The sequence below is a fragment of the Rattus rattus genome, chromosome 8 (assembly GCF_011064425.1).
Source record: "Rattus rattus isolate New Zealand chromosome 8, Rrattus_CSIRO_v1, whole genome shotgun sequence".
Taxonomy (NCBI): Eukaryota; Metazoa; Chordata; class Mammalia; order Rodentia; family Muridae; genus Rattus; species Rattus rattus.
Genome location: NC_046161.1, coordinates 65,067,345 through 65,090,925, shown reverse-complemented (window position 1 = coordinate 65,090,925; position 23,581 = coordinate 65,067,345). Strand labels below are relative to the sequence as shown.

Genomic DNA, 23,581 nt, shown 5'->3' with positions numbered 1-23,581 from the left:
GATTTCTGTATATTGAACCATCCCTGCATCCCTAGGATGAAGCCTACTTGATCATGGTGGATGATCATTTTGATGTGATCTTGGATTTGGTTTGCAAGAATTTTATTGAGTATTTTTGTATCCCTATTCATAAGGGAAATTGGTCTGACATTCTCTTTCTTTGCTGGGTCTTTGTGTGGTTTAGGTATAAGCATAATTGTGGCTTCACAGACGAATTGGGTAGTGTTCCTTCTGTTTCTATTTTGTGGAATAATTTGGACAGTATTGGTATGAGGTCTTCTATGAGGGTCTGATAGAATTCTGCACTAAACCCATCTCGTCCTGGACCTTTTTTGGATGGGAGACTTTTAATAACTGCTTCTATTTCTTTAGTACTTATGGGACTGTTTAGATGGTGTATCTGATCCTGATTTAACTTTGGTACCTGGTATCTGTCTAGAAAATTGTCCATTTCCTCCAGATTTTCCAGTTTTGTTGAAGATAGGATTTTGTAATAGGATCTGTGATTTTTTTTCATTTCCTCAGATTCTATTGTTTTGTCTCTGTTTTCATTTCTGATTTTATTAATTTGAATACTCTCTGTGTGTCCTCTGGTTAGTCTGGCTAAGGGTTTATCAATCTTGTTGATTTTCTCAAAGAACCAGCTCCTGGTTTTCTTGATTCTTTGTAGAGTTCTTTTTGTTTCTGCTTGGTTGATTTGAGCCCTGAGTTTGATTATTTCCTGCCGTCTACTCCTATTTTTGTTCAAGAGCTTATAGGTGTGCTGCCAAGCTGCTAGTGTATGCTCTCTCCAGTTTCATTCTGGAGGCACTCAGAGCTAAGACTTTTCCTCTTAGCACTTTCATTTTGTCCCATAAGTTTGAGTATGTTGTGCCTTCATTTTCATTAAATTCTAAAAAGACTTTGATTTCTTTATTTCTTCCTTGAGCAAGTTATCATTGAGTAGAGTGTTATTCAACTTCTATCTGTATGTAGGCTTTTTGTTATTTTTGTTGTTATTGAAAGTCTTGGAAAGATCAGGAATTCAAGGCCCATATCTAAACATAGTAAAAGCAATATACAGCAAACCAGTAGCTAACATTAAACTAAATGGAGAGAAACTTGAACTAAATCCCACTAAAATCAAGGACTAGACAAGGCTGCCCACTCTCTCCCTACTTATTCGATATAGTACTCGAAGTCCTAGCCAGAGCAATCAGACAACAAAAGGAGGTCAAAGGGATACAAATTGGAAAGGAAGAAGTCAAAATTTGCAGATGATATGATAGTATACTTAAGTGACCCCAAAAGTTACATCAGAGGAATTCCTAAACCTTCAGCAACAACTTCAGCAAAGTGGGTAAATAAAAAATTAACTCAAACAAATTAGTAGCCTTTCTCTACTCAAAGGATAAACAGGCTGAGAAAGAAATTAAAGAAATGACACCCTTCACAATAGTCAGAAATAATATAAAATACCTCAGTGTGACTCTAACCAAGCAAGTGAAAGATCTGTATGACAAGAACTTCAAGTCTCTGAAGAAAGAAATTTAAGATCTCAGAAGATGGAAAGATCTCCATTGCTCATGGATTGGCAGGATTAATATAGTAAAAATGGACAGTTTGCCAAAAGCAATCTACAGACTCAATGCTCCCATCAAAATTCCAACTCAATTCTTCATAGAATTAGAAAGAGAAATTTGCAAGTTCATTTGGAATAACAAAAAATCCAGGATAGCAAAAACTATCCTCAACAACAAAAAAACTTCTGCAGGAACCACCATCCCTGACCTCAAGCAGTATTACAGAGCAATAGTGATAAAAACTGTATGGTATTAGTACAGAGACAGACAGGTAGATCAACAGAATAGAATTGAAGACCCAGAAATGAACCCACATGCCTATGGTCACTTGATCTTTGACAAAGGAGCTACAACCATCCAGTGGAAAAAAGATAGCATTTTCAACAAATGATCCTGGTTTGACTGGAGGTCAGCATGTAGAAGAATGCAAATCTATCCACTCTTATCGCCTGCACAAAGTTCAAGTTCAAGTGGATCAAAGACCTCTACATGAAACCATATACACTCAAATTATTAGAAGAGAAATTGGGGAAGAGCCTCCAACACGTGGGCACTGGGGAAATTTTCCTGAACAGAACACCAATGGCTCATGCTCTAAGATCAAGAATCAACAAATGGGACCTCATAAACTGCAAAGCTTCTGTAAGGCAAAGGACACTGCCATTAGGACAAAACAGCAACCAACAGATTGGGAAAAGATCTTTACCAATCCTACAACTGATAGAGGGCTTATATCCAAAATATACAAAGAACTCAAGAAGTTATTCTCCAGAGAATCAAATAACCCTATTAAAAAATGGGGCACGGAGCTAAACAAAGAATTCTCAGCTGAGAAATATGAAATGGCTAAGAAGTACCTAAAGAAATGTTCAACATCCTTAGTCATCGGGGAAATGCAAACCAAAACAACCCTGAGATTCCACCTCACACCAGTCAGAATGGCTAAGATTAAAAACTCAGGTGACAGCAGATGCTGGTGAGGATGTGGAGAAAGAGGAACACTCCTCCATTGCTGGTGGGATTGCAGACTGGTATAACCATTCTGGAAATCAGTTTGGAGGTTCCTCAGAAAATTAGACATAGTATTCCCTGAGGACCCAGCTATACCACTCCCGGACATATACCCAAAAGATGCTCCAACATACAACAAAGACACATGCTCCACTATGTTCATAGCAGTCTCATTTATAATAGCAGAAGCTGAAAAGAACCCAGATGTCCTTCAACAGAGGAATGGATACAGAAAATGTGGTACATTTACACAATGGAGTACTACTCAGCTATCAAAAACAATGACTTCATGGAATTCATAGGCAAATGGATGGAACTAGAAAATATCATCCTGAGTAAGGTAACCCAATCACAGAAAAACACACATGGTATGCACTCACTGATAAGTGGATATTAGCCCAAAAGCTCCAATTACCCAAGATACAATCCACAGACCACATGAAGCTCAAGAAGGATGACTTCAGTATCAGATGCTTCAGTAACAGATGCTTCAGTACTTCTTAGAAGGGGGGACAAAAATATTCATCGAAGAAGATACAGATACAAAACGTGGAGCAGAGACTGAAGGAAAGGTCATACAGAAACTGCCAGACCTCAGGATCCAGCCCATAAACATACAGCCACCAAACCCAGACAATATTGCTGATGCTAAGAAATGCTTGCTGACAGGAGCCTGATATAGCTGTCTCCTGAGAGGCTCTGCCAGAGCATTACAAATACAGAGGCAAATACTTGCAGGCAACCATTGAACTGAGGACAGGGTCCCCATTAGAGGCATTAGAGAAAGGACTGAAGGAGCTTAAGGGGTTTATAACCCTGTAAGAACAACAATACCAAACAATCAGAGCTCACAGAGACTAAACCACCATCCAAAGAGTACACATGGACAGACCCATGGCTCCAGCTGCATATGTAGCAGAGGATGGCCTTGTTGGGCATCAATGGAAGGAGAAGCCCTTGGTACTTCCCCCTACCCCCCGCCAATGTAGGGGAATGTCAGTGTGGAGATGTGAGAAGAGTTGGGTGGATGGGTGGGAGACTGCCCTTATAGAAGAAGGATGGAGATGGGTTAGGGGCTTTATGGATGAGAAACCAAGAAAGGGGATAACATTTGAAATGTAAATAAAAAATAGCTAATAAAAAAAAACCGAGTTGGGTAGAAATGATCAGTTCAACAAAATACATATTTTTAATTGGATATTTTTATTTCCATTTCAAATGTTATCCCCTTTCCCAGTTTCCTGTCCATAAGCCCTCTATCCCATCCCCATACCCTTTCTTCTATGAGTGTGGTCCCCTACCCATCCATCCACCCCTTCCCACCTCCATGCACTGACATTCCCCTATACTGGGGGATCAGAACCAAGAGCTTGGTGCCCAACGAGGCCATCCTCTGCTATATATGCAGCTGGAGCCATGGGTCTGCTCATGTGTAGTCTTTAGGTAGTAGTTTAGTCCCTGGGAGTTCTGGTTGGTTGGTATTGTTGTTTTTATGGGGTTGCAAAACCCTTCTGCTCCTTCAATCCTTTCTCTAGTTCCTCCAATGGAGGACCCCATTCTCAGTTCAATGGTTGGCTGCTAGCATTTGCCTCTGTATTTGTCACGCTCTGACTGAGCCTCTCAGGAGAGAGCTATATCATGCTCCTGTCAGCATGCACTTCTTGGCTTCATCAATATTGTCTCGTTTTGATTGTTGAAAATACATATTTCTTAAAAACCCTTTTATATTAGCATACCATTTATTCAGCCCTTTAAAAAATATTTTTGAACTTTCAAAATTTATTTTTTGAAAACAGCAATTTGAAAGTCATTGACCAAACTACTTCTCATTATTGTTGGCAAATGTGTTTAGAATGAGCTTTGTAGCTTCAAGTAAGGTATCATGCACAAGTCAGTTCTATCTCAAGTACCTAGCCATGATCCTCCCTGACCTTTTGTCCTGAATGGCCAATAGAATCCAAGCTGGTAACAGCAGAGTGATGCTATGGATTGAATAATAATATAAAAATAGTATGTATCTATGAATCATGTAATGGCCCAATGACTTCTAAATGCAAAATTTTCTAGCTGTTTCTTTGTGTATATTGTTAAGACTTGTACCTTTCTTGTCAACAGCCATTGATTTCACTGCCAAGTGTAACAACATAGAGACAAATATCTTATGTGTTTTCAAAAACAAAAAGTAAATTCTAAGAGAATCTATACTCTTGCTAAAAAGAAAGAAAGAAAGAAAGAAAGAAAGAAAGAAAGAAAAGAAAGAAAGAAAGAAAGAAAGAAAGAAAGAAAGAAAGAAAGAAAGAAAGAAAGGGAAGAAAGGGAATAAATGAGTAAATGCTGGACAGCTGGAGATGACCCTCAAGCCTCTGCAAGTACGCATATACATGTACATTGATGTGCACATACGCCACTAAAAAAACTTTTTAAATTCCTTTAGTCATTTATTTACACTTTTTAAAGAGAACTTGTTTAGGAAACATATAAGAACAACAAGAAAGTATTAAAAAGGCCACTTTGCACAATTTTAAAAGGAAGCAATAAAGCACACAGGTCTGTAAGTACTAAGCACTGACTCAGCACATCTGGCTTAATAATGAGAGTCACCAGGTCTAAAGGTAAGCAGATGAGTATGTATAGAGAAGCAGGTCAAAAGGCAAAGTAGGTAAAAACTCATACCTATGCTTGGCAACTGTATGTACACAGCTTCAGGGTCTAAAGCATTCAATTCACAGCGACAAACTGAGAGTCTTAATTAGATCAATTAAAACCACACGAGAAATTAAGTATATAGTTATCCAAATAGCCAAGTTCTCAAAAGAAGCTTATCACTCAAAAATACAAAAATTCTTCACTAAGGATAGTTCAATGATGTGTACACACACACACACACACACACACACACACACACACACACACACACTCACATACACACACTTTACACCTAAGGCACTGCTACAGCTTTTGTCAGTTTTGAGATAAGATCTTAACATGTTACTCTGGTTGATCTAGAACTTCCTATCTAGAACTTCCTATGTAGAAGTTGGCCTAGAGCTCACAGAGACCTGCCTATTTCTTCTGCCTCCTAAGTGCTGGGATTAAAGACACTTAGCACCATGCCCAGCTTATAATGTATTTTCATGGAGTCAAACTCACAAAACTCCATAAAACAAAATGGAACCTAGTCTAAAACTATTTCTCACTTTCAGTATTATAAATAATACAAGGATGACAACTGCGTATGTAGCAGAAAATAGCCTTGTTGGGGCTCCAGTGGAAGGGGAAACCCTTGGTCCTGCCAAGGTTGGACCCCCAGTGCAGGGGAATATGGCAGGGGGGGGCATTAAGGGGGATATATGGGGGGAATACACATATGGGGGAGGGGGAAGGGAGAGGATGGGGACTTATGGACAGGAAACTGGGAAGGGCTTCCCCTTCCACTGGTGCCCCAACAAGGTTAGTCTCTGCTATATATGCAGTTGGATCCCTGGGTCAGTCCATGTATAATCCTTCGGTAGTGGTTTAGTCCCTGGAAGCTCTGGTTGGTTGGCATTGTTGTTTTTATGGGGTTGCGCTTCAACTCTTTCAATAGAGTAATTAGAATTACTAATAGAGTAATTAGAATTACTCTAATTCCCCCCAAGGGAGTCCTTTCTTAGTTCGGTGCTTTGCTGCTAACATTGACCTCTGTATTGGACATGCTCTGGATGTGTCTCTCAGGAGAGATCTATATCCAGTCCCTTTCAGCATGCATTTTTAGCTTCATCAAATCTTATCTGGTTTTGGTGGCTGTATATATATGAGCCACATGTGGGGCAGGCTCTGAATGGCCATTCCTTGAGTAGCTGTTCTAAACTTTGCTTCCATATACCCTCCTATGGATATATTTTTTCCCCCTTTTAAGAAGGAGTGAGAGCATCTGCATTTTGGTCATCCTTCTTCTTGAGCTTCCTGTGGTCTGTGGAGTGTATCTTGGGTAATTGGAGCTTTTTGGCTAATACCACTTATCAATGAGTGCATACCAAGTGTGTTTTTCTGTGACTGAGTAACCTCACTCAGGATGATATTTTCTAGTTCGTTCCATTTGCCTATGAATTTCATGAAGTCACTGTTTTTGATAGCTGAGTAGTACTCCATTGTGTAGATGTATCACATTTTTTGAATCCATTCCTCTGATGAAGGGCATCTGGGTTCTTTCCAGCTTCTGGCTATTATAACTAAGGCTGCTATGAACATAGTAGAGCATGTGTCTTTGTTGTATGTTGGAGCATCTTTTGGGTATATGCCCAGGAGAGGTATAACTGGGTCCTCAGGTACTATAATGTCCAATCTGAAAAGCAGTTTTAAAATGAAACCTTTGGGCTGCCATATGGCGAGACCAATCCCTTACCTAGAATTTGCCTTTCTACTCCTCACACATAGCTCGCTTTACACACACACAGTAGAGAATTTTTGTTTTGGAAATTTCATCTTTTAGAACATCAACATTTGAGACTTTAATCTTTTGGAGTGGTGAGGTTTTGGAGGGGAGTGGCAGGGCCTCGCCACACTGCATAGGCTGGCCTCAAACTCTTGAACTGGACTCCCGTACCTCAGCCCCCTAAAGTAATTACAACTACCCCTCTATACATTACTATGCATCGTTTATAAATTTTTGCTACTTTAGACTTTAAGGATTTTGAACTTTAGGGATATTTCAGTGCTTGGTGTACTGTGTGTCATCTGAGATTAGGATCAGCATCAGTTTTTATCAATACATTGTTATGGATGCAGGCTAGGTATTTCATCATTAATCCTAAAATGACCTAACAAATAATATTTACTGGGTATTTTACTTCCTTTATTGATCAAAGATTTGAGTTAATACGCTAATAAACACATCTATTTGTAACACGTGCAATTACATATACTTGATATTAGAGTGGATTTCTAGTCTTCATACAGTAGTCAATATGTGTCAGTGTTCAGAGTATATCATATTGCCTATATGAGCTACCACCAGCAGGAATTGAGAGAAAGTCAGTAGAAACTTATCAGAACTAATATCTAACAGATTGTCACTCCTCACAGTTGAAAGACAGCCTAGAATTAGTAATAAAACTGTCATGCCCCTACTACCCTGTAAAACGACTACAACTATCTATAATCACGAGTTGTGTGTTTAACAACAGGAGGTGGGGGCTTACCCTGACGCTGTTGCCTGTCTATGGATTCTGTTCCCCTCTCTGGACTCTCTTGTCTGGCCTCAGTGGGAGAGGATATAGCTAGTCCTGCAGTGACTTGAGGTGCCAGGGTAGGTTGGAAACAAGGAGGACCTCCCCCTTTCTCAGAGCGGGATAGAAGGACAGGAGAAGGGCCTGTGAGTGCGGGATTGGGAGGAGACAGGATGTAAAGTAAATAAATTAATTAATAGGAAAAATAATGTCTTTAATAAATCAGCTCCTCGAAAGTTCATCATCTGGCAAAGGTCAAGAGCATCTTCACTTTCATCATGAAGTCAAGAGCAACCTATTGTTAGAAAGATAATCGTCTTCCCCTCTCATTTCAATAGGTATTCAGGGCTATCTACTACTTTCTGTCTTGGATAATTAAAATAGCCATTAGATTATACCTGTGACTCTCCCACATACTACAGGAATTTGAAGTCACTTCCCACTATTTATTTTTAGTTCTTAACTCACTCTCACATCGTCCATCACAATTCTTTGAAACTACACCATTCCTGTTGGTGATTCCTCTAGTATATTTAGATCGTTTCTCTAATCCATAAGTCTACTTTTGGACTTCTAATTACTGATAACCTCTTTACATCATCAGCATCCTATCTTCTGTTCACCATTATTATCTATACAATTCCTCTAGATAGACCCAACAGTCATTCAAAAACAATAAATCTTTTAATTCACCAGTGCCTATCGTCCTGTGCACTAATTTTTTTTTTGTAAAAAAAAATTTTTTTGGATAATTTTTTATTTACATTTCCAGGTTTCCCATCCAAAACCATCCTATCCCCTCCCACTTCCCCCTGTTTCTATGAGGGTGTTCCCCCACCCAACCATCCACCCCTTCTGACCTCCTTGCCCTGACATTCCCCAGTGGAGGGTGGGGGGGTGTTCTGGCCTTAGCAGGACCAAGGACTTCTCCTTCCATTGGCGCCCAACAAGGCCATCCTCTGCTACAATCCTGTGCACTACTATAGGGCAGTTTCCTCCTGCTCATTCAGTTATATGCCATCAGGGAGCATAATTACTCACGGCATTACCCTGAATCCCCTTGTCCCCTAGCCGACTCCCTTGACTCCCAACAAAATCCCTTTTAAATTCAACTCTTTGCCCATAGCTCTGGTAACTAGGACTTTCTCATGACCGTAAGCCCTGACATAACCTGGAAACCTCCACTCCACTCCACAGTCTGTTTTCAGTATCTCTCTCATACACAGCTAGCATCAGAGAGACCTCCTGTTGTACAGCAAGTAGCACAGGTCATAAGACTGACCCTACAAACTGCTCAAACTGCGCAAGTGACCTCAATAATCAATGAAAAAGTATAACCATTATAATCTTTAAAGACTTTTGTCAAAAGACAAACTTTCTAATGTTATCAATGCATATAGGAATGAAGAACAATAAAAGTACTATTTATTTACTTATACTGTAATTTAAAAAAACTAAAATTAGTGTTTAAACAAATAGTGTTTTTTCCTCTTTGTAAATTATATTGTGCATAAGTTAAAGACAAAAATTATTCTGAAAAACTGTTAGGGTAAGAAAAAAATTCCAAGGCAACAAAACATTATTTTGTTTCAAATTCTGTGAGCACAAAATTCTCATGACAGAAAAAGAAAAAAGGCCAAGTATAAATTTTTTTCTATATACTTCCAAACTTTCTAAGAGACTATTTCCCCTGGCCACCACATTAACCACCACCACTACCCCCCAAAAAGGAACAATGACATTTTCTCTGTAAAATTACTGACAATGTAATCCCCATTTCTAGAAAAAGCCTTTGTTCAACTAATGAATAAGCCCTCATTGAGATGCAAAATCATAGGATGCACTGCAGTTCCCTGAAAAGGCCAAACAGTGATTCTTTCAAAAGAATGAGCAATGAGTGGAGAACATTAGCCAGTTTCAAACAAAGATCCACTTAGAGCTCCTGCCTTTCCTCCAGTTCCTGTGCATGCAAACCTCTTGCTTTTGTTTTGCTGCAGGAAACACAAATATAAATAACACATACATTGTGGCAACACCTCACACAACAAGTAGTTGACTCTCAACTATCCTCTCTACTAAAGCAGAATATTTATAGTTTGAATTATCTGCCCAGCACCACCAGTCACAAACACCACTTCTAACAGCTTCACCACCATGAGGGCAGCACCTCTATGCAGTTAAGGTCTAGGGTCTCCCCCCCGGGGGCTCTCTAATAGACAAAAGTAGTTTCAAAATCTAGTAATGTTCTATTAATCAACAAATTCAATTAAATAATTCAATCCTTAATATGAACTGAAATTTAGATAGAATAATTCCACAAACAGGTAACATATGAAAACTGTTGTCATATCACTGACATGTTCCTTAACTAAGAAAATTTCTATTTATTCCAAAGTTGCCCAAATAACAATAACCAAGAGGAGAAAGAACAAAGAATGTAGAGGTAGAGAAGGCCTCCAAATACTTCCCTGCATTCCGGTGTGAGAGGGCCCCCTTTCCCTATGATCTACCCCAACCCCAGACACAGTTTGTAAGGTAGGGAAGGTGGAAAGAGCAGCAGACACAGAGCATCCATCTTCCAGGAAACAGGTGGAGAGCTGACCCAAGCATGTCTAACTCACCCTGGCCTTTAGGAACAAAGGATTAATGCTGGCAGGCTGGGGATCATGAGAGTCGGAGCAACAGAGGAAATTTTGCTGTATTGTGATCAGCTATAAACAGAATCACTAGACTTTGAAGTCCAAAGGATGAACTTTTGCTGTATTTACCACTGTATACTAGGACCTAAAGAGAGGATCAGCCATTCAAATGTCAATTAAGAGATAAAGTAATCATATAAACCTGTTAATGGAATATTTGTTGAAGGCCTGGCTACCTACTGTGCTCAAAAGCAGTAGAATAAACCTAGCAGGAATTAGGTCACTAGAAACAAGCCCTGGAGAAAATAACTGGATCCAAACCCTTTCCTGTCACTTCCTCTGAATTCCCAGAGGATGTAAGGTGAACAGTATTCACCTGGCTCCCCACCCTGCATACTCTGTTGCCCCCAGAGGCACAAAGCAAAAGGGCAAACAAACCACTGACTGAAACCCCAGAACATAAGACAAACTAAATCCTTTCTCTGAAAGCTTTTTTTTTTTTTAAATCACAAGTAGGAGTACAAAACTAACACAGAACCTGTGAATTGTAAAACTTACAACTGAAATACATAAGAATACTTTTAACAGATTGATTTATGTCCATCTATACTGCCTGGGATGCCACATCTGTCCACAGTGTCTCCAGGACAAAGCCAATGTTTAGTGCTTGGGCTTTTTGTTTTGCTTTTTAAAATTTTCTTTTCTCAAGTTTCTCAAGCTATGACAGGCTAATTTTGGATGGATGGATGGATGGATGGATGGATGGATGGATGGATGGATGGATGGATGGACGGATGGACAGACAGACAGATAGATGGAGTGAGTCACAATCAGGTAACGGCTTCTATAATCACAGATTCTTTTCTCTGGCAGTCTAGTGAAGACCTTTTGTCTTGAGGTTCAAATCCAATGTCACAATCCTCAGGAAGCCTTTCTATATCCAACTAAGGATCCCTGAAACTGTCCCACCCTTTGTTTTAGTTACAGCATTGAGCACATTCTTTTACCAAGTGAGAATTTGCTATCAAGGTGTTATTTTTTAAAAAACTTATTTTTTCCTGTATATTCATAAACCAATACAATTGAATTTAATTTTCAACCAGCATCTATGGCTCTTTCTCAAAGGCAACTATCATACAAAGACATAGATTTAAAAACAACAACAACAAAAACATAGTTTCAATAGAACTGCTGGCCTTCACTCCATCAACAATGACTAGGAATTATCTATCATTTCTAAATTGCTTCTCCAAAAGTATTTAAATCTCTGTTTTACAGATTACTACAAAAGACAAAGTGAAAATTAAGGACTGAATTAGAAATAAGGTTCAGCAGAACTTGTCCGGAACACATACAATACCTACTCTTTAAAAATTAAAAAGAAAAAATTTAAAAAGTGGCCAGATGTTTTGACTAATATGTGTTACAATCATCCTGAGTTGCATTAACTTATGTACCAATACTCCAAAAAAGTATTAGATGGGTGGACAGATGGACATTTTTAATTGTTATTTAAAAATAACAATTTTAAATGGACCCAGTTGTAAAATTTTAAGTTTTTTTAAAATTCAGTCTTCTTACTAACAAATTAAATATTCACGAACATTTCACCACACTGTACTAGAAACTTGAAATTAGACCCAACTATAATATCTAGAATATATGATGAATTAATTTCTCCACTTTTGGTTGATGTTGCTTATTTATTTAAGACAGGATCTCATCATATAGCCCAAGCTGTCCTGGAACTCACTATGTAGTCCAGTCTAGCCTCAAATTCACAATCCTCCTGCCTCAGGCTCCTGAGTGCTAGACCACACACATGAGCCACAATGCCCTGCTAATTTAATCTTTTTGTTGCAAAACAGAATCATGAGACAATTCTCAGAAGAACAAAAATTTCAATGTTACTTCTTAGAGCTATTTTATAACAGGCCTTTGATGTTTTTAAATCACCTTGTGCTTCTAAAATAATGAATTATATTTTAGTGTAGCTATATTTTATAAAAATATATATACAGATACATATGATAACAAATCAGAAAGGTCTTGATCTAAAATTTTCTCAAAAAGTCCTACTTGTATAATCTTTGAGTAAATAAGTTCTTTTTTTAGACCTAATTTTTGTTTGTACATTGTAGTTTGTTTGTTATGTTTATTGTTTTTGAGAAAATGGCTTGGTTCTGTTATCCAGGCTGGCCAGAACTCCCTGTGAAACCCAGGCTGGATGTCATCTTGGAATCTTCATTACTCAAATCACCTATATGCTGACTGCTGATGTTCCTCATAGACCTGGCTTCTTCTTATCTAATTTTTAAGCACATTAGATTTCTACTTAACTATCATTTCTAATAACTGCTATTTTACATGGCTTTCTCGATTTTTCCACTTGTAAAATGGTTGGTGAAATTTATATTTCCAAGAGGTGAATTGGGGGAGGAAAGTACACACAACAAAAAAGCACCTCTCTAACTGATATTTTAAAGATATTACAAGTAATATACCCAAACCTCCATAAATAAGGTTTCTATATCAATGGAATCTCCATCTTAAGATACTAAACACTGTTCTAAATAGCTTCATTTTTTTAAGTTCATGAAATTATATGCTTTCTCACTGAAGCAGAAAAAACAAAAACAAAGTAGAGAAACATACAGTATAGCTAACACATGCTAAGAGCAGGAGCACCTACATTCCTAGAGAGACAGGCAAATTTCCATATACAGGAAAATAAATAAGAAACAGTAACTCTAAATGAAAAGAATAAACCAAACATATTCTATGTAGCTTTATACATTTAATTAAAACATCTTATAATTCAAAGTTTAATCATTTTTATTAAAGTATAACAGGAAAAAAATGACTTAGACTCCTGCCTCAGAGAATACAGAAGGTTCAAAGAAGAAACAGTCAGGCATTCCTAAAATTTACACATATCAAAATTACTATTAGAGGGCTGGAGAGATGGCTTAGCAGTTAAGAACGCTGACTGTTCTTCCTTCCAGAGGTCCTGGGTTCAATTTCTAGCAATAATATGGTGGCTCACAATCATCTATAATGGGATCGATGCCCTCTTCTGATGTGTCTAAAGCAGCTGCACTATACTCATATACACAAATAAATGGTTCTTTAAAAATATACCATTAGCGTTTACCAGACAGTGGTTTTTCTACTTCTTCAAAATAAACTGTATTAGCAGGCAGAGAACTAAGTGGCATTTTCATCTTGTCATAAGTGTGATACTGAGAGTGGTTCTTACTGCTACAATGGAGAACTGAACGTATGTGATTTCTAACTGGCGACTAAGGTAGTGAGCAGCATCACATCCAGGTATGTATCAAAGCACCTGGAGAGGCTGCTCAGTATTTCTACTGAAAAAGCATCATCTAATGTTCTCTAGAACAAAAACATTTTCCACATGGCTTTATATACTTATGCCAATAAGTATAAAGTCAATATTCAGAAAGCATAGCTAAATTATCGGAATCTTTATATAAGTTCACTTATACATATCAACAGTATATAAAAAAGCAAATAACACTTCAGTTGTGAAAATAAGTTATTGGCACTAAGCTAGTTATGTAAAAACAATAATATGCATTAAGGAGCATACCCTTTCTTTTTATTAGTTAAGGGGAAAAAAAGAAATCAAAGAATAGATTTTGGTCTAACACAGAAATAGATGCAAATATGTAATTTTGGGAAGGGGTGCAGATTTTAGAAAAGTCCCAGCGATCCTGGTAGTAAGAGTAATGAGATTATACTGTTTCTTCCCATGGGTACATGGCACAGAAGATGATACCCACAAGGCACATAAGATTCTAAGTCTTCCTATCCTCACCTATAAAATAGGAATAATGTTTGCCCAGACCTTATGGAGCCTGAGGATGAAATAATTAACACACAAAGAATTTTATTTAGTGGCAAGAAACATTAAATCACAACACCCTTCTAATTAATGCTGTTTCTTTTAGGATCTCCAATACCCAGACTTTAGTCAATTAAAAGTAAATTTATTTGTCAATCACCTAGAATTGGAGTGGGTAAACTACAGTTTGCAAGACAAGTAAGTCCAACTCCCTATTTTTGATTCATTGGCATTTGCTGAAAATGGTTTTTATACTGTGTGTGGTATACATGTAGGGTAGGTGGTACATGGATGCAGGTGCATGCCAAAGCCAAAACTTGATACTGGGTGTCTTCCTGAGTACTCCCCATTTTATTTATGGTCAAAGTCTCTTAGTGAACCTGGGGCCACCAATTCTGGATAGTCTAACTCGCTCTGCCTCCCAAATGCTGCTATTACAACTCTCAGGCTTTTGTGTGGGTAATGGGATAGCCTTCGCACTTGTGCTGCAATCACTTTTATCCACTGAACCATCTCCTCTGCCCTAACAACTCTGCTTTTCATATGAATAAAGTTTAAAATACAATGAATGAAAATGTTGTAACAACCCTATTCATTTTATGCTAACAAAAGGTGATAAAAACTTTTTTATAAACTGTTGCTGCCTACATGCCCAACTTGACACCACATTTCCACTTAACAGAGAAGTTACAAGAAAAATCATCTTAAACATAACTAACTTTAAATTTTAACACTACTACTGATGTCTAATAAGAAATACTGACATAAGATATTTGGAAGTTATAATGAGATGTAAGAAGGGGAAAGTGTAAATGTAAAGAAAAACAAAACGTATATACGCCACAGAGATAAACAGGAGGAAGAAGACATCTCAGAAGTCATAAGCAGCACAAAATCACAGGGGAGCTGCTGGCAAGAGCGAAGCTCATGGAGCAGCAGTCGCAGGGCCAAAGGGAGGAAAAACAACCTGTTCAGTCACACTTCTCAACTTTCTTGTCCAGAAAGGCCTGGTCCAAGTCTGAAGATACATGCAGGAACCATATTTCAACATTTTATTGGACATTCATCAAGATTGCTTTACAGATAGTGTTACTTGAATATTAAATGGGCAAACCTCACAGAACCTTTATTTGTAGAAAAGCACATTGTAATATTGAAGATAAAACTGCAAAAAAGACTAAATTTATAAGAAAATTTCAAGGAAAAGCACAAGCCCAATGAAGAAAAATTCTGTCAGTAGAAAGAAAAGCAAAGGAATCCATATTCCTACTTATGGGAGGAGGACAATAGCTTAGATGTCAAAAGAAACTCCAAGATGGAGAGTGGGAAAGGTATCAAATAAGGATGACTGAAAACACAAGCAAAGCAGCATTAATAAATCCATGAGACAGCAAACAACAACAGTCATAAACACATCCTTAAGTAAAGTTGGCTATTCTCCCACAGCAGATCACCATCGGAATCAACAAGCAGTTGGGCAGATGGAAACACAGAAACAGTCAGAGCTAATGGAGCAAAAAAGCAAAATAGTTCACATTTGCCAGGATATTACTAAACACAGAAATGAAATATGGTAATAAATCCTTCTGTAGAAAAGAAAATGAGGGAGAGGAGGCTGGAGCGAGGAGGGGAGAGCAAAAGAGAACATGACGGCAGGTGTTATGATTCCTCCTGCACATGCTACAGGTTGTTATGACTGTTCTTAAGGGATGGATACGTATAGGATTTTGTGTTGTCTAGATGGGCAATTTCTATCCTTATCAATTGGTTATAAGTTTATTGTGTGGATGTATTGTGGATTGAGAATTTAACATATAAATCTGATTATTAGGTTACAGTTTGTTGAGTCTTGATTTTACCAGGTAGCTGGGACCAGAGAGTTCCCGGCTGGCCAGGGTTGGCCAGGGCGATTAGCAATGAGAGCAGAGAGACCACTGGGGCTAGAAGAGAGGTAGGCTAACATGACATGGTGTCACAGTGGAATAAATGGTGCCACTGCTGAAATAAATTAGCCCTAGTTCCCATGGCCCTCTGGAGCCAGAACTAGTGACAGGGTACACCTGGCAGGGTATATGCTGGAACCAGTTCCGCCTTCCTTTTTTCTTTCTTTTTTTTAATTGAATATTTTTTTAATTGCATTTCAAATGTTATTCCCTTTCCCATTTTTCTTTTTTTAATTTTTACTGCTACACTAAGATTAGTGGTCAGTAGTAGGGTACTCACTTATAATGAGTTAAGTTGGAGTTGGGTTTAATCCTAAGTTTGGGGAAAAACAAAACAACAAAAAGTTGTTTTATAATGAAATAGTTTAGCAAGTCATTCAGGTATTAAAGGCAACAAGACATGCACATCATGTTTATACTTAAAAATGAGAAAGCAGAAAAAAATTGAAAGCAGCAAAAATACAGTTATATTCTGCAGAGGCCTTTAGTTAATGAAGTCCCGTATTCATTGTGATGCATTCCCTTGTATGCACAAAACATGAGGAGATGGAGACCGCAAGCACGCAGAACCTGTCTGATGGCCCATGTGGACACTGAAGAACTAGAAGATTGTCGTGTTGGATGTGCCCATCCTCCCCTATATCATGCTCAATAAATGTTGATTTACTCAAAAAAGAAAAACAAGAAAGAAAAAAAGAAAGAAAATGAAAACAAAAGGAAGCTGCCAAGTCAGGAAAACAGGCAAAACTAGAGACCTAGCCTGGCTCCACTGAAAAGAAAGGAAGCACTCAAGATGCATAAAAATTACAGGCATGTGTTTCTATGTGCTTTAATGGCACATTCTTACAGTAGCCACAGAAACACAAACAATGACAGAATTAAAATGTAAAGTCTAGATGAATTTCCTATCCTTAAACATAGAAAAAGAATTATCACAACAAATCCATGGAAGGCCTGGAGCCTTACATCAAGCTGTGGTCACATCATTATTTCAGTATTCTAAAGAGAAGCACTCAGTGGATTTAGAAATTAGAAAAATCCTATGATATTACACAAATATTCATACAGAAATGGATATCTGAAGATGTGTCATTGTTGTGCCTTCAGCAAGTCACAGACATGAGATGTTGTTACCAAGTAGACTGGCTGATACCAGAACTTAGAATTACAGTTCAAGTGGGTTTGCCTGAGTCACAGTTCAGACGGACTTGGTTGTTTTATATTTACAGAGTATGACTGGCCTGTGTTGACAACTGCTATAGCACACAGACCCATTATTCACTAAATGGAGACTTTGCTTATTATACTCTGGTTACGTCTGTCTCCACGCAGTTATGAGGAGAATTCCTATGCCTTTGCAAAGCCCACCTAATATTAAGTATGAATACTTACTAATATCATCTTCATGATAAATGACAGAGTGAAACGGCAGGATTCGGTCTTTAATATATCTCTCTGCTGGCTCAATATAAAATGTGCCGCCCCGAGTCTGGATGAAGCCTTCAAATCTTCCATCAATGACAGACCCATGACTAAAGCTTCCTTCTTCACCTGTATGAAAGCAACAAAATCCTGAAATTCTAATTTGCACATTCTCCTACTTTAAAACACACATACACACACACACACACACACACACACACACACGCATGCACGCACACACGCGCGCACTCACACACACTTTTTACAACTATCTTAAATACAAATGTGCTGGAAAATTAATTTTCACATAAAATAAATCAAATTAATTGAGACATGAATGGCAACCAGTATTTAGTTAAAACAAATATGCAATTACTTAAACAACAATAAAAATGGAACATCTGTCATACTGACAATCTCATGGCACAATGTCTGACATGCACATGGCAGTCAATCAATACTCACCGCATTTACTTAATGTTTTAGAAAGCAAAGAGATCCTCTAATAAACTAGGTGTTTCCAGAATAAAGGTCCTTAAAGTACCTTTTGAAACTTTTCCTAATTTACCACAAGTGAAAAGCTTCTTTCTAACTTGACACTGTGTATTTTTTCATGTTCTTGCCACCTATAAATTTATAAATACATTTTCAAATAGAAAAAGGTCAAATGGTTCAGAAGTAATTTAAACAAGTGCATTTCTACACTCTTGTTCAAGATGCTGGACAAAGAAACTGGATGTCATGTCTCAAGCCTATAGTACCAGAGCTTAGGAACTTGCAATTTCAAAGTGAGAATGAACTTCACAGTGAGAATTAAGTCAGCCTGGGAGGTAAGATTTTTAAATCTTTTTAAAAAAATGAGTCTTTGAAAAAAGGTACTGGACAGATATGTAATACTATCCCATTATTCTCTAGTAAGAGAAGTAACATCAAAAAAGGAGTACTTTTAGTTCTATTACACATAGTCACAAACTCTAACTCACCAAAGTTAAGTGACATGGAGACATGGAGCTTGGCTTTGCTTCACTTCATTGCTCTGATGCCTCTGAAGCCATGATTTCTCACGTGCTAGACAAGAATTCCACCTCTGAGCCATGTCTACAGCACCACCAATCATTTTGGTTTTGTTTGAAGATAGCATCTTAGCTATATTGCTCAGATTGATCTCAAACTCCCCCTACCTCAGCCTCCCAAGTAGCCAAAACTATATGCATATGCCTTTAGAAAGGAGTGGGATTCAATGTTAGATTTAACAAGGTGGGCATGAGACTGGGATGGAAATGCCTGAAATCAGCCTGAACACTATTAACAGACCTTTTGTCTTTAACAACAATGAAACCCAAAATTTTACTTCTTTAAAATTTATCTCTCAAGAAAGCAACCACAAGGGGGAAGAAAGGAAGGGACCCGGGAGGGAAAAAGGACAGAGGTAGGGGAAAGGGGAACATGGCCTGGTATTGGGTAGGGGAAAAAGGACAGCCCTGAGGGCCAGCAGAAAGAATGGAAACAGGCTACCTCAGGAGGAAGGAGGTTGGGAGGACACTCCAGAATATACCAGAGACCTGGGAGATGAGAGACTCTTGGGACTCAAAGGGAGGGATCCTAGATGAAATGCCCTTCAGTGGGGAGTGGGAACTTCTTGAGCCCACCTTCAGCAGAAAGACAGGGCATCAAGTGAGGGATGGGGTTGCTATCCCACAGTCAAAACTCTGACCCATAACTCTTCCTATCTGAAAGAACTGCAGGGATGGAAATGGAGAAGAGCCTGAGGAAAGAAGGTCCAGTGTCAGGCCCAAAGAGGGATCCAGTTCAAGGGGAGGCCCCAAGGCCTGACCCTATTACTGAGTCTATGGAGCACTCACAAAAAGGGACTATCATGACTGTCCTCCAAAAGACACAACAAGCAGCTGAAAGAGTCAGATGCAGATATTTGCACCCAATCAATGAACAGAAGCTGCTGGCCCCTGTGGTTGAATTAGGGAAAAGCTGGAAGAAGCTGAGGAGGAGGACAACCCTGTAGGAGGACCAGCAGTCTCAACTAACCTGGACCCCCAAGATCTCTCAGACACTGAGCCACCAACCAGGCAGCTACACCAGCTGATATGAGGCCCCCAACAAATATACAGCAAAGGACTCTCGGGTCTGGGTTCAGTCAGAGAAGATGCACCTAAGAAACTGGAGGCCCCACAGGGAGTTTAGAGGTCTGGTGGGATGGGTGGGGTAGGGACATCCTCATGGAGATGGGGGCAGCGGGAGAAGGGGGGTTAGGATGTGAACATTTGAGAGTGGACTGGGAGAGGGATAGAATCTGGAGTGTAAAAATAAATTAAAAAATTGATCTCTCACTAAAAACAAATTTTCATGGGCTCAATCTCAAACATTACAAAGAGGGGAGAGGAGAGAAAAGGGAGGGAGAGGAGGGTAGAAGAGACCAGAGGAAAGGAAAGAGAGGGAGGATAGAGAAGAGGGAAGGGAAGAAAAAAGAGAAAGAAAAGGGAAGAAAAAGAGGAGAAGCAGGGTAGAGAAGGAAGGGAAAGAAAGGAGAGGGCAGGAAGAGGAAGGAAGTGGGTAGTGGAGAATAGAGAGAAAAATGAATGAAGAAAAAGGGAGGAAGGGGAGGAAAGAGGAAGACACAGCTGAACTCACCTCAGAGGGTTCTCTGTAATTTTGGGAGGAGAAAGGGGCCAAACTGGCTCTGATACATGCTAAGCACATATGCCACCCATGTCTCTCATGATTTCTAAGTTACAGATTAACACTGGTTGATTTTTAATAAATCACGAGCTGAAAATAAAACTGTACTTTTTTTTGAGACTATCTTGCTATGTCCTGGCCCTGTACTCATGATCTTGCTGCCTATGCCTCCAAATTACCAGAAGTACAGGTATGTGCCATCAAATCTAATCCCTAAGATATATTTTAAATGACACCATCTTTCTCTAGAGGCTCATTTATACTTTTATTTTTTATGATCGTCACCTACAAAAAGGGCACAGTTTGCCCAGTAAGACAAGTGATGAAGAAAGTAAGAGAATATTATAAACTGTCAAAAAAAATACTTTCCTTTTACAATTAGAAGACTGTAAAAAAAAAAACTATTAAAATTTAGTAACAGGTCAGTTTACAGGTAATTATAAAAATGTATCATCTGTCTAGTATAATAAAAAAATTAAAAGTTTCTCTTTAAGCATTTAATTTTTTTAAATGTTATGACTTAAGAGCAAAAAAAAATCTCATTTACAGAAGGAAATTTTGACCACTTTTGAGTTAATAGTTGAGGGCTGCCTTTAGTAATTATTAATATAGAATTATAACAGCCTAGAAGACTGAATTATGTTAGTTTCCTTATGACTTCCCTGTCTGTCCCACTTTGCTGTCTGATGAACTTTCTATTGGGTTAAGTATGTGACTATGCTTCCCAGCATTTAAACTCCTAAGAGATATCTGTTACAAATGTCAAAAAGAAAAAAAAAAATGGATTTTAAGGAGGAAAGGGGCTGGGAAATTTTTCTTAGGTGGCTTTGTTATATTGTTTTGGGCTAAGATGACCTCTACTGTCAGTTTCCTTTTAAGTCTTTCTATTTATATAACTTAGAAATCCCCATTTATTTCCTCCTTGAAAAATTAGAAGCTATAAAAATCATTGAAAGTTTTTTGAGAACTCTGATTGAATGAGGTAGTTCATGCTTATAGTCTTATCACTTATGAGACACAGGTATGAGGTTTGCTAGTTCTAGGCCAGCCTAGGCTACATAGCAAGATATTGTCTCTAAAACAAATAAACAGGAAGCTAAAACAACAATAACTCTTAAACTTGGAAGTACCAAGAGTCAAAGTGTCATAGATTTTAGAAGTGGTACGTTGTATAATTCACTATTAAACATCATGTAAAGTGGGTCCACAGATGACTTCATTCTCAAAGACCATTGCCTAAGATGACCTGATCTATCTCCTCAGAGTTTGTTTAAAAACAGAAAAATACTGGATTAAGTTAATTAATTAATTAAAATTTTCAAACTTCACAAAATCCCCTACATGCCTTGGGTATAGGAACATGAGGCTTAAAGCCAGGCAAGACAGATGACTCTAAGTAGAGCTCTCATCTCTTCCCGGCTCTGTACATCTGCTGCATGCAGTGGTCTAGTCTACAAAAGGCTAGGCAGGAAGAATTTACAGCCACAACCATCTTCGTTTTCTTCTGCTTTTGTTTTAACAAAGTTGGAAATTCATTGACAAGTTTTTTTTGAGCAACTGATATTAGGGATAGAAGTACTTAGGGACAGTATGAACCCAAGTACAGATATGGACTTCTAAAGAGACAGCCAGCCACCTGGGATCAGATGCCAATCTCTTCTCCCATTTCTCATAGATACATGAGTCCTGTCCACAATGCACCCCAGGGTACAAATCAGCCAGTGGAATGCTTTCTCCATCCTTTATGGATCTCTAAAGGAAAGTCCCTGGCCAACAGATTGGTAAGCTTGATTCTTAATGATCTTAGAGTCTTCTAGAATTCTTGATACTCTGGACAGTCAAATGCAAGATATTCTTTCTCTGCCACTTTCTTTCCTCTCCTCAGCATTTAAACAACCTTTTCTGAAATATCTGACTATATTTATCATTTATATTCCCTTGTGTAGAATAAAAAAAATCAAAGAAAATGTTAGATAAAAGTCCAACTTACCATAAATATGTCCAGTGTAAATATGAGAGGTATCATAATCAAGTACTTTATTTGACGTTTCTACTTTAAATTCATCACTAAAAAGGGAAGTGTCCCTCTTCATTCGTAGGTTGAATTGTCTGCAAAATGGGACAGGAAAAGAAATTTAAAGGATCCAAATCCTATATGACTTCTTTCACTATTAAAAAGAAAGTACACAAGACAAGGACTGTGTCACACAATTCACCTATTTGGGAAATATAGTGAGTTCCAAGCCAGGTGGAACTATAAAATGAAACCATGCCTCAAAACGAAACTAAAGTAAATTATAAATTCTGCCCATCTTGTGGAATTGTTCTAAGGCTTAGAGATCATAACATAAAGTCAGCACAATACTTAGCCTGCAGGAAATGTGGATAAATGACAACAACTTAACTGTCATTACTAAACCCTTAAAAGTATATCATACTTCCATAATTGCTACAGGAGTCTACACACAATAGAATTTCTACTCCATGATCTTTATGACAAATATAACAGATGTGTGGTAACAGTTTATCTTCTAAAGTATGTTTTGAATAGAAGAACAAGAAGGAACCTTGTTTAAAACACATTACAAATTTGCACCAGTCACTAAACTCATCTGTGACATAAATAAGTCTGTATAACATCTGCTTAGGAAAACTGATCAAGAGAATCAGTGGCAGGGTTGGGGATTTAGCTCAGTGGTAGAGTGCTTGCCTAGCAAGCACAAGGCCCTGGGTTCGGTCCTCAGCTCCAGAAAAAAAAAAAAAAAAAGAATCAGTGGCATACATACAACAGACTTCAATAAATGGCCTCTGTCTCCATTTCCTATGACAAGTCCCTTAAAACTCTGGGATCTCCTGAATGATAGGAGTGTCTTCCTCCTTATTCAAGAGTCCATTTCTAATCACACCAAAATCTATAAAGAGGTGACTGAACATGGGACCCCCACACATCCTCAGGTTGATCAGGGACTGTGTAACATTTTTATAGATTTTCATATCCACTTTGCAATCCCTGATCTCTAGGGCTAGAATTCCAGCCCTCAGTCACTTGGACATTTCTAATGGATGATCAGATTAACCTGAGGTTGTCTAAGGGTCAGCCCATGTTCAGTCACTTCATTATCACAGTGAAATTGATGAGTGTCCACCAGTGGCTAATGCATGGGAGTACTACAAAGGTGATACATGAGGAAAGGGCATGGAAGCTCTGTGCTTCTATCTGTCCTCTGCATCACTT

General features: G+C 38.3%; 1 protein-coding gene across 1 annotated transcript in view; it reads right to left on the bottom strand.

Moving 5' to 3' along the window:
• Nucleotides 1-23,581, bottom strand: part of Adam10 (ADAM metallopeptidase domain 10) — a 111,954-nt gene that overhangs the window by 41,297 nt on the left and 47,076 nt on the right. Inside the window, exons 3-4 of the mRNA XM_032911186.1 lie at nucleotides 22,337-22,455; nucleotides 17,623-17,781 (exon numbers count right to left, since the gene is read on the bottom strand). Coding sequence (XP_032767077.1) covers nucleotides 17,623-17,781; nucleotides 22,337-22,455 — 278 coding nt within the window. The remainder of the gene's footprint in view (nucleotides 1-17,622; nucleotides 17,782-22,336; nucleotides 22,456-23,581) is intronic.